At 34.0% G+C, this 13,340-nt stretch overlaps 1 protein-coding gene across 1 annotated transcript in view; it reads right to left on the reverse strand.

Moving 5' to 3' along the window:
* LOC128551188 (scavenger receptor cysteine-rich domain superfamily protein-like) overlaps positions 1-4,217 on the reverse strand; it is a 28,771-nt gene extending 24,554 nt beyond the window's left edge. Inside the window, exons 1-5 of the mRNA XM_053531763.1 lie at positions 4,100-4,217; positions 3,620-3,647; positions 2,319-2,490; positions 809-981; positions 370-434 (exon numbers count right to left, since the gene is read on the reverse strand). Coding sequence (XP_053387738.1) covers positions 370-434; positions 809-981; positions 2,319-2,490; positions 3,620-3,647; positions 4,100-4,132 — 471 coding nt within the window. The 5' untranslated portion in view covers positions 4,133-4,217. The remainder of the gene's footprint in view (positions 1-369; positions 435-808; positions 982-2,318; positions 2,491-3,619; positions 3,648-4,099) is intronic.
* Between the last annotated feature and the right edge of the window lie 9,123 nt (positions 4,218-13,340).

Consider the following 13,340-nt stretch of genomic DNA (forward strand, 5'->3'; position numbering starts at 1 on the left):
CTATAAATAAAGAAATACATTGAAATTATCAGCGTGGTTACTGATTAAAACAGCTTCCTACATGATCTCAAAAGCTAACTGTCAACTTCTTTATAAGAAGTTGTGTCGAATAAAACACTATTTTCTAAGACTATATCATCTTGGAATATCAAATCAACTATAGTAAATTTCAAAATTTGATAAAATGCAAAATATTATATACTTTCAACAATGTTCTGTTCTGTCATCAATTGAAAAAGGGACTTGATTTAATACAAATGCAGTGGTATATAAAATCAGATACGATAATGTTCTGAATTTAATTGCATTGTGAGGCGACAAATAATCAGGGAAAGATTTGTTCTTTAAATGCATTTTAAATAAGTATACCGAAATAAAAAGTTCTACTCTTCCAGACTGAGGTGAATCACCATCAACTAGGCGAATCGGAGTAGCTACAATACAAATAGATTTATTAGTGATTCTAAATACAATCTCTTACCATAAGCAGAGATTCGTGTTCAATACCGACCCCTTAAATGTTTTGAATATTTTAATGACTAGTTACTAAGGCCCATGATTTTTGTTTTTGTTTTTGTTTTTGAAATCTAGTCAATACCATTAACCTACTGCAGTTCCCTAATAGAAGTATTAACGTTACAAGTGTTTAATTCTATCTATAAAATCAATAACTGCAAGTATTTTATTAAAATTACATTTGTATTAGATAATGAAATAAATGTGGAAAAACATTCTATATAGTTAAACTTTTCAGATTAACTTAGATGAGTATATTGATGATGCTACAACATGTGAATTTATCTTATACCTTCACAACCCATTTCAGTGTCACTCGAATGTCTCCAGTCTGTATGTACCTGCCAGCTGTTTGGCTGACTACAGTTCACTAGAGAAGATTCAGTACCAAGGCAATTGAAATCGGTGGAAATAATAGGACCAGAGCCAGCTCCAAACACGTTTTTGAATACACTGACCAGCCCGCTGAATTATTTAAGAAAAAAAATAATGAAAGATCTTCTAAGTAATGGAACTTTACAAAACGAACGGGCAAATAGCCCAGGTTTAGTTTAACATTAAGTTTTATTTGTATTGATATGATTTAATATACCTTTTACACTAACGCTTTTCACGAATGTGCAACAAGTGACTCAAGTATAAGGACAAGAAATATATACATTTCTAACATCCTTGTGTTGGCACTACGAATCTTTGTTTTGCTTACTCTCAGTATATTGTTTTAACTATTTAGTTTACATACTTGTTTTCGTTTTGAACATCTGTTCTATCTAGTAATTATTATACTACATCAGGTGCATCTTCATTTTAATATATGCACTGGATAAAAACAGCATGTGAATGATAGTACTGTTTATACAGAACCTTTTATTTCATAACAGCTTGTGATTTTGATTTTAGGTTTTTCGAATGAGATACAACACATTATAACGGAAAATATTAATTGTCACCATAACAAATAATTCTTAAAGGCACTGGCCACAAGATCGTACGACAACAGAACAGAAAGAGAAAACCTTTTTAATACCAGGAAACTAATGCTATATTTCTTGATAAATATTTTAAACTTAATCACTGACAAAATATGTTACGGTACGGAAACATATGCGACTAAAGAAATAAATCTTATATATCTTATTTTCTGATTTGTCGTTGAATAAAAGCACTGTTTGGAGTTCAGATGCGAATGAATTATAAGGAAATGACAGATCTTATACGCATCTGAACGAAAAACGATGACTTTATTCGAGAGCAAATTATTATTTCGATTCCAACATGAAACTTAGGATTTTCAAGCAATCCTTAACGATATCTTTTACATATATGCCTGTTTATGTTTGTAAATTTGCAAGAACGCCGTTAATATGCGTTATGCCGTTTAACGCTATGACGTTACAATTGTGACGTCAAAAATATGTTTGATAAGAAAATGAATCGGTTCGTGTATGATTTTTTTACGCAAAAAATTGAAAAGCGTTTGTAATGCTTTTTTCGAGGTAATCTACCTTAGATACGAGAACTTTGTTAAAAAAACGGACATAGGAAACAATGTACATTTTAATTGGTATACTAGGTCTAACAGCCTTCCGTGATGAAATAGTAAAAACAGCGAGAAAGTTCTATTTTTAGGGCCGCCTAGGTTCGATTCCCGTCCTGGCATCTTTTTCTTCTCTTTTTTTTTTTTGTTTTACTTATTCTTTTAGCATTGTTTAGATATATGTTAAAGAACAAAAACTCATAATTTTAAGGAAAGATCGTTTTGAGCAGAAATCTGGAGATCAGAGACTTCAAGAGAGACAAACCGATTCTGATATCCAAGCATGGTGCAGACAACTTCAGCATCATTTTGATCAAAACTCCGACTATAAACAGTTGACCACTGTCCATTGAAAAATACTTCTAGACGACCTGTTCCGTTTGAAGTACCACCGGCAAGGCGAACCTTGACCCCGATATCATCTGTACTTGTGAGGACTGTAAACATTACAGGTTATAAATAAAGTAATCTTTGATTTTCGATAAGTACTGTACATAGAGAAACAAAATGAATTTAGAAATCAACGTTATGATGTAATGTGGACTAAACGTTTATACATCAATATTAATTGCACATATTCACCAGGAACAATGGCGCATAAATCTGGGAACGAACCAGTGCTTATAGAGATAAACAAGTAGTTTCTGTGGAAAACAATTCATTACATTACCTTAATGTACGGAAATGTAAATTATATCATGACTGTATCAAAAGATTTTAAGCCTTACGAAGCATGAAAAATTCAAATTACCGGTAAGGGCGTTGTAAAGCCAAGCCAACGTTCGTTCTAACAATTACTTGCCAGCTTACTGTTCCGTTTATTATGATATAAATTAACCTTTGGTTTCAAACTTTAAAATACTTTTTGTATATTTCATAGTGTAAAGTTTTCAATTATGAAAGCAACGTTGTTTTTTTTTTTTTTGGTAAAACGTAGATCCATTCATTTGTAAGCGTATATTTCACTAATAAAAGTAAATGCATATGTTAAGACGGACTAGAATGCCAAGAAATATTAAGCTTTTCAATTAGTGGAAGATTTAAAAATTGAAATGTGGCCAAATTTCTGCAATTCAGCTTCAATGTGGCAGCTTCTCTAAAAAAACAGCTACAACTTTCTGAGGCCAAGTGGAGGCCCCTATTTAGCATCTAAGGACCGCTTCTAGTCAGCATTATACATCTGTATGAATGGGCGAAGAGGGACGTGATAAACCACACAGAAGATATCACGGTTAGGACAGAAAGCAAGTTACAAGTCGGAACACCGTCTTTGAACGGGTCAGGAACGGTCAGAGATCAATTTAAAGGAAACCAAATAAGTAAATGTGCATGTGCCCATACATCTGGTTGTATAAAACAAATGTCATATATGATATGATACTTTTTTGAGTATGGCACTGAATTACGGTGTTGCAATTAATGCATAAGGAACTGAACTTTCAAGGGCTTATTCAGGCAAGACGCATATGCGCTAAATACGAATGAAAATCCAGTGATTAATAAAAGCAAAACAGTTCGAAAGATTACCCCGGAGTTTTTCTAAAAAGTGACGATAGTAATTTTTACCTGCGTCCAAACAGTACAGCACACAAATCTAAAAGTAGTATTTAGTACATGTTAAACATAGGGTATGTTCTTTGAAATTAAAGAGGTCGTAAGAAAAAAAATTGATAACCTAGGTGTTATAACCACAAACGCCATTCTAAGCATAAATTTTAAGTATACTGTGGTACGTTTTAGTGTGATTTAACAATGAAAATTATGAGCAAACCATCCTAAAATAAATATAACACATTCAAAACAATAAAATATTGCTGTAAACAGCCTTTTAACATTTCAAAGCCATTATGTGTTTTCTATATGCTGACACCGGAAACACAGCCATTTAACTCGATCAATTTGAAGCAAAAATATTTACACTTAATCCTTCATAGTTTTAGTGAACGAAATTGAACAAAAAATGCATAAAGTTTAGTTGTCAGCTGCTTTATATTACAAACAACCAGAAATTTACATATTTAATCACAAATTGAAATAAAGACTTACAGGAAATGCATAAAATTTCACAAAAGACATCATTTCATCTCTGCGGCGCAAATGTTCTGACCTTCAAATAAGGACAAACGTATGATAAGGCTGAGAGATAACAAGCACATTGACGTTGTTAAAACCTTGTTTCCATTTATTGGACATAATGGCTTAAAAATTGTGCAGGCAGTTGACCATTTAACCTAAACCATTATCAGTAAAATTTTCGCTTCAAAAGTTTGATATTTCTTTCAGACCAGGAAGGGAAAATAACAGATCTTGTAAAGTAAGGGAAATCTCCACAAGTATTGTTCTGTTTTATTTCAATCATACAATGCTTTAAGATTGCAAAGAGAAGATCAAGTGACATTTTCCTCAGTTATTAAGATTTCCTTTTGTTTTCTCCAATTTCTCGATAGGAAATATCTTAAGTGTTATACATAAAGTACCTCAGTCTAAGACACTCCTTAAGTCGGCCATTTTTTTTTCATTTTTTCTTAAATTGCTGATTTTATTTTCTTACAAATTAAGGTACTTATACAGTTACCTTAATATTAACATGTGTAAAGGATCAACAAGGAAAAGAACAATGGCGGATTAGCAGTCGACACTTTTAATTTCGATATAGAGGCAAGATATTGTGGCCTTTGACCTTTTGCACTTTGATTTGCAAATATCACAACAGTTCTAATCGTACCGGACAGCATACATGTAAACTTTCGGGTGAATTTTCAACGAAAATCAAGCTAAATACCCTAAAAGATGCTACTAGAAAGTATCTATGGATGATAAGGATGGAGGGATGTGTACGTTTCGGTATTGTACATTAACAACTCCGAATGTCTTTGTCTGCATGTAGCTAGATCTAAAGTCACATCCATTTCCGAGCACTTTGAATGTCACTGGGTGAGGAAAATGTGCAGCCATACATCTTGCACACAATTTTAATGCAACTGAGCTACTCGGCTGCTTACAGTGTGAATATTATAAAAACAGAGCTACCGGGCTGCACACATATATCAGGAGCCTCCTTGGCCACATGGTTAATTTCGCTGACTTCAAATCACTTGCTTGACATCAATGTGGCTACAGCAGTTATATGATTTGGGTTTTTTACCAACCTTTTGTAAATGTAAGTACAATCTCTAAATTTTAAGATTTTTGCAGTGTAAAAAATTAAAAACTATGAAATCTGTTAAATTTACTCAAAACCACACGCTTAACCTTATCAAGATTTAAAGACAGCATGCTTAAATGATAGTGATTTGTTATTTTCTCTGTCAATACTGATGACTTTATGTAGCAGTCCCTATTCGACGGGTTTGGAAAGTAACATTTTAAATCAAAGTTTTCTCCCTTTGTCAGATTTCTAGTGTTTTGTGTGCATACATGTGCATTGACACTTGGTCAGAATTGTCCCTCTAAAATGCTTTTATTTCAATGGATTAGGCTTTGATATGATACCTGGTCATTGTTTGGATAGTCATGTAACTGAAAACATGTAGTTTTTATTATTGTTATTTTTAAACAGCCAAATCAATATTGGATTAAATACATATTTTTTGATTTCGTAATTATCAATCAAAGCTCAGTAATGATTTTGTGCTTTTTGGCTCATCCTGTTCAGACAGTTTGTTTTGAGTAAAGTATATGATTCATCAATGGCAGCCTTTCTTATATTGCTATGGCATTCTCGTTTTGCTTAATAAATCAATTACAGACCTCTTACCAGATCACAGAGTAAGAGTGGTGTGCTGTGCTGAGATGCTGTTTTGAACAGGTGCATTTTGCTCCACAACCTAGTAAGCATAATTTGTATTTGTAATCTGTAATTAAATGAGTAACTATACATGTACGTTTACACACTACCTATGTATTTTAGCTGTAACATGCCACAACACACACATGTATATGTTTGAGCATGAATTGTCATTATTTGATTAAGAGGTATGCTTTATATGAATTGTACAGCTTTTTATCAAAAAAATATGTGTCTTACATGATTGTTAGTATTTATAGTAAGAATTGTTCATATTATGTATTTTCAGGATGCGTTTACTATACACTGTGGAAATACTAGTATCAAAATAGTAAAACTTCAGCCGATATTGCTCGTTGACCTTCACAAAGGAATGAGAAAACCCCAACCCCATAAACACTATTGGTTTTTATTGCTAATCATTACGGCAACCCAGTGCAAACTAATAGATTGATACATTATCTTTTGGAAAATGTGAAAAAAATATAGTGATCCAAACTGTCTGAAATTCTCCTGTTAGTATTACCTTTCCATGCAAGAAGTGAAACACTGCGGCTTAAAGTGTGAATGTCTGTACAAACGATGAAATCAAAGACCTGTTGAAGCCCCGATTAGGGTAGCAACAACGTTCTATATTTAGACACTGGAAAATATGTACAAAACTGTGCGTATTCTGAATGTTCTGCTTATGCCAAATTAGCAAATACGTAGTTTGCCTATTGTTAAAAATGACATTTTTACAATCTAGAAAAGAAGTCTTTAAAAAAGTGCTATTTTTATTTTTGGTGTATTCTGACCCCAAAATGTTATAAGCAAATAATGGTACAGGAAGCACAGAAACGTGTTCTTTATCTTGGTCAGTCAGTATATATACACAAATGTTAACTGTATCTGTCAGCTTTCAACTATGTTTTTATGTCCCTTTCAACAATTAAATATATCTGAGGTCATGCAGAATTGGCCTAAACTATCGTTTACTGTACGTAGATAGAAGTATTTAAAGAATGGATATAATCTGTATCTGTGAATTTCCATAGGCAATTCAATGTTTATTTAGCAAAGAATTTTAATAAAGGGAGATATTGACAAATTCATAAATGCCAAGTTTCATCATAGGAGTGTGAAATAACATTCTATTACATTTTTATATTTAAAAAATAATCTCCTATATACATTTATATATATCCTCGGGTCATTTAATGATAGACAAACTGTTGTCCCAAGGAGTCGCATTTTTTTTCTCAAAATTGTCAAGTACACATCTCAAGTTTTGATTGCATGAGCTTTATAATAAATATGACTCTTACGAACATGTTCAGCGTTTTTAGATTATTATTGAGATTTTCAAGAAAATTGATTCATTTTGCAGAATCACTGTGCCGGTGCTACAGCGTACTTGCGGACTGAGAAGAAATTACCCCCCTTGGCAAGACATATGCACAAAAATTGATATGATTACGCAGAAGATGTTTGAAATGTTGCATGTACCCGAATAAACAAACCACAATTAAACAAGTGAAAAAGAATTCTCCTGATAATAGGGACTTGGTGTGTTTTTTTTGTTTCTTTTTGTTTGTGTGCGTGTTTTCTTTTCGAGGTGGGGGGGGGGGGGAAGGCTTTTGTCACACATAAATGAATATTTTATCACTCAAAATCCTCGCATGTTTTTGTAGAACAGCATAATACTAATAGGAGGTAGTGAGGTCAGTTTTTTGTGCATTTTCCAAAATTATGTCCGCCCGCTCAGCTAAGTAGGTCTGTGGATCGCGGGGTCGTGTGTTTGATCCCTCGCTACGATTTGATAAAAGACATTGTCTTTAAAAACATTCGTCCTCCGTCTATATTGTTTGAGGGAAATTAGCAGTTACTTGCGGAGAACAGGTTTTTAGTGGAATGCAGGAACACTGGTTAGATTAACTGCCACCGTTACATGACTGAAATACTATTGAAAGCGGAGTTAAACCCAAAACAAACAAACAAACAAACAAGCTTATGTATGTTGCAATGCAGAGGGTATGGTTGTTGCTACATAGGTCGTAGTGCCAAGTCTAGGTGCGCCGGCAAGTTTGGCTTCGCTTCACAAAAGTAAAAATAATCTTTTTCGGCTTTCACATGTCAAACTGCTGGCTTGATTTCGACGAAACATCACAGGAGTGATCAGTACCAAAATAGAAAAAAGTGGAAACTTCACAGGTCGCCCAACACGACAAAAACGAAAATGTTGCAGGCTCGGTTTGATTGAGCCTGTTCATGGACGGTAGTGGAAATGCAAGCTACCGTCCACGCCCTCTAGCCCCGGGTTGAGCAGAACTCAGCATTTACGAGCCTAGTTGTGCATATCGCCGATACGTTCCACTTCGCTGCAGACACCTTCTAGTTATATATAAATGGCTCAAATACTCTGATATTGATGTACGCACGCATTTCAGTTTAGTGTAAAATGTACTGATTAACATAAGTTTAACAGTGTACATTCAATGCGTGTGGGACCTAAGTCGTCAACATTGGCCCAATTCGTTTGACATTTGAGGCGTACGCCGTTTTGCCTCGGGCAACCGGTTAGGCGTTCGTTTGGTTTCCCGCAACTTCCGGGGTCTATCCGGCGTACGCCGATGTGCGCCGGTCTAGCGAGATAGGCAAAGCGGCAAATCATATATATTCGCGATTAAACATTGGTAAAACACTGAAAAATTGGTTTGATAATAGTTAAGGTAGAAACATACTACAAGAAGTATTTTGCTAACTTTATTGACAAGGTCTCAATAGAAAGTCATAATAAACTGGAAAATCTTTTTTATTACCAGCTCACGTGGCCGGCGTACGCCGAAGCGTTCGTTTATTATTAAACCGGCAAAAATAACTATCTGGGCGCTCACGGGACCGGCATGTCCCGGGTTGAGTGAAACGAACTGGCCCATTATTCCGCCCTATTGGGCGAACGCATATATAGAGTGCACTATATACTGATAAGAGGAAATGGTAAGGTTTAACAAATGTTCAGTAGTGTACATTCAATGTAGTGCGGGAGATCAAGTGCTGACCGTCCTCAATACGGTTATGTTTTAGCATGTAGAGAAATTCTCCCATTCTTCAAACAAAAATATAATGTTCGAAATATTTTGTATAATGTCATGAAATTTTAAATGTGTTTGAATTGTAGAAAAGTCAATAATATTCTTTAATCGATATTGTGATCGCAAAATAACTTGACTTAATTTATAGCTAGAAATTTAACCAATATCAGGTTAGTATTTGAACTTTTAAATGTGGTTTTAGCATCTGATAGTGGAAATATAATGAATCTTTTTAAGGCCGCACCAAATTGATTACTTGGTCAACGGATTCATTGCTCCGTTTTAAACCAGAATCAAAAAAAGATTCTTTTTCAAAATCAGCTTCCGCTCGCTTCAGTTTTTGCAGACTGATTTCAAAATTTCAGAGCGGGCCTTTTTTCACTGTTTAGGTGCCTTTTTTACTGTTAAGCGACAGGAATTCATAAAATTGAATACTTTTTAATAATAATTGTCCATTAAAACACCACGAGAACATGTTTCAGGCTCTGTATTGTACCAGTATATAAAATTGACAGCCGACATGACAGATTAGTGAATAAATCTTGGAAAGGTCATTCAAAAGGTCTTCATTTAAAATTGTTCATCTTATAATAATTGGTGATAAGAACAAGTTTAGCTGCGATCCTTAAAATTATACACATATATCAGCAATAACTGGGTAGCTATTAAATGATGAACAGGTGGTATTATAATACAATTTAGACTGCACATCCAGTGTTTATTATTATTATTAGTAGTATTATTATACCAGATTTGTTGAGCGCCCTTTTCATATGAAATATACATTCAAGGGCGCTTTACAATTAAACATGTGACAAATCACAGACATGTAGGAAAATCACAAAACATGACATATGCAATCATCAAACTGAAAACTGAAACTGAATAATTTGAACGCCTATTTTTATAAATGATATATTCAATGGCGTTGTACATAATAATGATAATAATAGTTATTATAACAATATAAATAATGACAATGATAATAATTACAACCTTATTGTAACAAACAGTCACGGCCGCATCCCTCCCCTTCAGGTCATTTTACCCCTATTGCCAATACCAGTGCTTAAAGCATCTGGTACGCCCAGACGAGCTGCATATAGAGGTTCAAACCCCTCGGTTTATGGCGCCATCATATACTGTATTAGAAAGAAATACCACACACCACCCTACCAATAGAGCCTTACCAACAAGTGCGTTTATTAAACAAACCTTGGAAATATAAATGTTGAAATGTAAAACATTTTACAAAAATTTAAGAACTATCACCTGCTGTTTTCGCATGATAAACAGTTATCAAAAAATTAAAACAATGCCGCGAAATCTCTAAAATGCAGTGTCTTAAGATATTTATTTGAATTTTTGAATTTACATCATTGTCCATTCTAAAACACCCGTCCAACTTATATTTGTTTCGAGTGAATTCCAATTTCGGCAATTTTAATACTTTTTGTACAGATGGACCGCTCCAAAAAAGATGAAATCTAAATATTTATTATTTTTAGTTCACTTGCCCGCGCCTATTTTTTTTTAAATCCAATGACCAAGAAATTAATTTGGTGTGGCCTAAAATAAATACATAAAATTGTAAAAAAAATATCATCTACAGCTAACTGTGTCCTTAAACATTTGCTTTGTGATGATGGTCATAACACTGAGTGATTTAGGTAGGTGATGACATTGAACTGTGTAAAAAAAGTGTAAACTTTGAAATTTGGAAAATCGATCAGTGAATATAGATACAATGCTTATGCGAAAAAAAACTGTTGCAACTGTTTTGGAAAATGTACTGGCGGTATTGGCGTCCTGAAAACTGGTGTGTAAAAATTTTAAAATTACGGATTTGAATAAGAGCAAAGCACATATTAAGTTATTGTAACATCATTCATTGGGCATTACAGTAATGTACAAAACACTTAGATGGGCCTCTATGTTCCTTTTCTTTCATTTAACTTCTGACGTAAGTTATAGCAAATGACGTCACATATTACTTGAAAAAGTCAGTGGTTGCAACATTGTTTACACATCTTAGGCTATTATGGAGAAATATAAATTATGTTGGTGTGTGTAAAATATATTCATTAAACAATTCAGCACTGGGATTCAAGGATTATTTGTAGATTCTATAAGGTACATTTTAAAGAATTTTATTTCTTTTTCTTTCTTTCTTTTTTTCTTTATTTTTTTGTTGTTGTTTTTTTTTTTGGTCTGTTTGTTTTTGCACCATGAATGACACTTCGTAATTTTGGATCGACTGAACAATTACGATGTTCGCCCATATCTTATGTGATGCAAAGATTCTTAAATTGTTGCTAGGCAATGCCTACGGATCATTCACTCCTGACAGACCGGAAGCTGAATACGGAATGGCCGAATACTAAAACTGCTCATGTATAATTTAGACAAAATATGTAAATTTTAGATGAAATTATGACCTGTTACGTAAGTACCTTTAAAAATAAAATTTCCGTCTTTCAAATGGTGTTTAGCTGACAGCCATCCGTAATCGTTTGCCTTCAAAATCGCCCTTCATAAAATCGAACCGAGGCGTGAAGTTGCCAACCTGAATCTCTTTCAGAGATCTACGATCTCTTCAAGAGATCTAACCTGCATATACATTTTTTTATTGATTGAACTACAAACACCTGTGCCTTAAACAAGTCACTGTGTAGTTATTTTGTTAATCGTCAATGTTTCTTCTTGAAACTAAAAACGTAAGATTTATTTTACGACGTAAGGTATTTGAAACAAAAACAAAGTATATATATATTACGAGGAAAGGTATCTGAAGCAAAAACTTGATTTGTATTACGAGGTATGATAACCGAAACTAAAAACACAGGATTTTTATATCATGAGGTAAGCTGGGCAGAGTCAAAACCAAACTAAAGGATTTATAGCAAGACCGTTCTGGAACCAAGTACAAAGGACTTATAACACGAGGTAAGATATCTGAAACCAAAGCGGTAGCAAAGGACTTATATCAGGACATAAGATATCTGAAACCAAAGCGGTAGCAAAGGACTTATATCAGGACATAAGATATCTGAAACCATAGCGGTAGCAAAGGACTTATATCAGGACATAAGATATCTGAAACCATAGCGGTAGCAAAGGACTTATATCAGGACATAAGATATCTGAAACCATAGCGGTAGCAAAGGACTTATATCAGGACATAAGATATCTGAAACCATAGCGGTAGCAAAGGACTTATATCAGGACATAAGATATCTGAAACCAAAGCGGTAGCAAAGGACTTATATAAGGACATAAGATATCTGAAACCATAGCGGTAGCAAAGGACTTATATCAGGACATAAGATATCTGAAAGCATAGCGGTAGCAAAGGACTTATATCAAGACATAAGATATCTGAAACTAAAGCGGTAGCATAGAACTTATATCAGGACGTAAGATATCTGAAACCAAAGCGGTAGCAAAGAACTTATATCAGGACATAAGATATCTGAAACCATAGCGCTAGCAAAGGACTTATATCAAGACATAAGATATCTGAAACCATAGCGGTAGCAAAGGACTTATATCAGGATTGCTACCATAGCGGTAGCAAAGGACTTATATCAGGACGTAAGATATCTGAAACCAAAGCGGTAGCAAAAGCACTTATATCACGAGGTAAGATATCTGAAACCATAGCGGTAGCAAAGGACTTATATCCGGACATAAGATATCTGAAGCCATAGCGGTAGCATAGGACTTATGTCAGGACATATCATATCTGAAGCCATAGCGGTAGCATAGGACTTATGTCAGGACATATCATATCTTAAACCATAGCGGTAGCAAAGGACTTTATATATCAGGACATAAGATGTCTGAAACCAAAGCGGTATCAAAGACGTAAGATATCTTAAACCATAAACTTAGGCTTTATGTCACGAGGTAAAATTTTTGAAACCAAGAGCATAGGATTTATATCATAAAGGAATATATTTGAACCTAAAAATATATTTTCTCTTGGGCTTCAGAGCTCCTCTTATGACTTTTAGTATACCTTTACTAAAATTCATCAATTAGATTACTTAAGTAAGTGCATAAGGAAATGATATCAATTCTATTGTTTTTGTCTGAAACTTTATACTACATTCATGATTTCATTACATGATAGTCAAGCGTTTATCAACTTTACGTCTGCATATTACATGATAACAGACAAATATTAGACCGTTGCAGTTCCATATGTTGACAGTGCAAAGCATTAATTCAGTTTCACTATAATTTACATTTACATGTATTTGCACACTTTAACTTGCTTCCCTTTTCACAAAACTTGTCAATTTTTTTTATCTAGCTCTTTGGCCAGCAAAATATATTAAAAGGTCAACAAAATATCTTTTAGAGGGGTTAGAGCCAGAAGGTCATAATTACAAAAACACTTTTCACCTTTTGACCTTAACCC

The sequence above is a fragment of the Mercenaria mercenaria genome, chromosome 19 (genome assembly GCF_021730395.1).
Source record: "Mercenaria mercenaria strain notata chromosome 19, MADL_Memer_1, whole genome shotgun sequence".
In the NCBI taxonomy this organism is placed as follows: domain Eukaryota; kingdom Metazoa; phylum Mollusca; class Bivalvia; order Venerida; family Veneridae; genus Mercenaria; species Mercenaria mercenaria.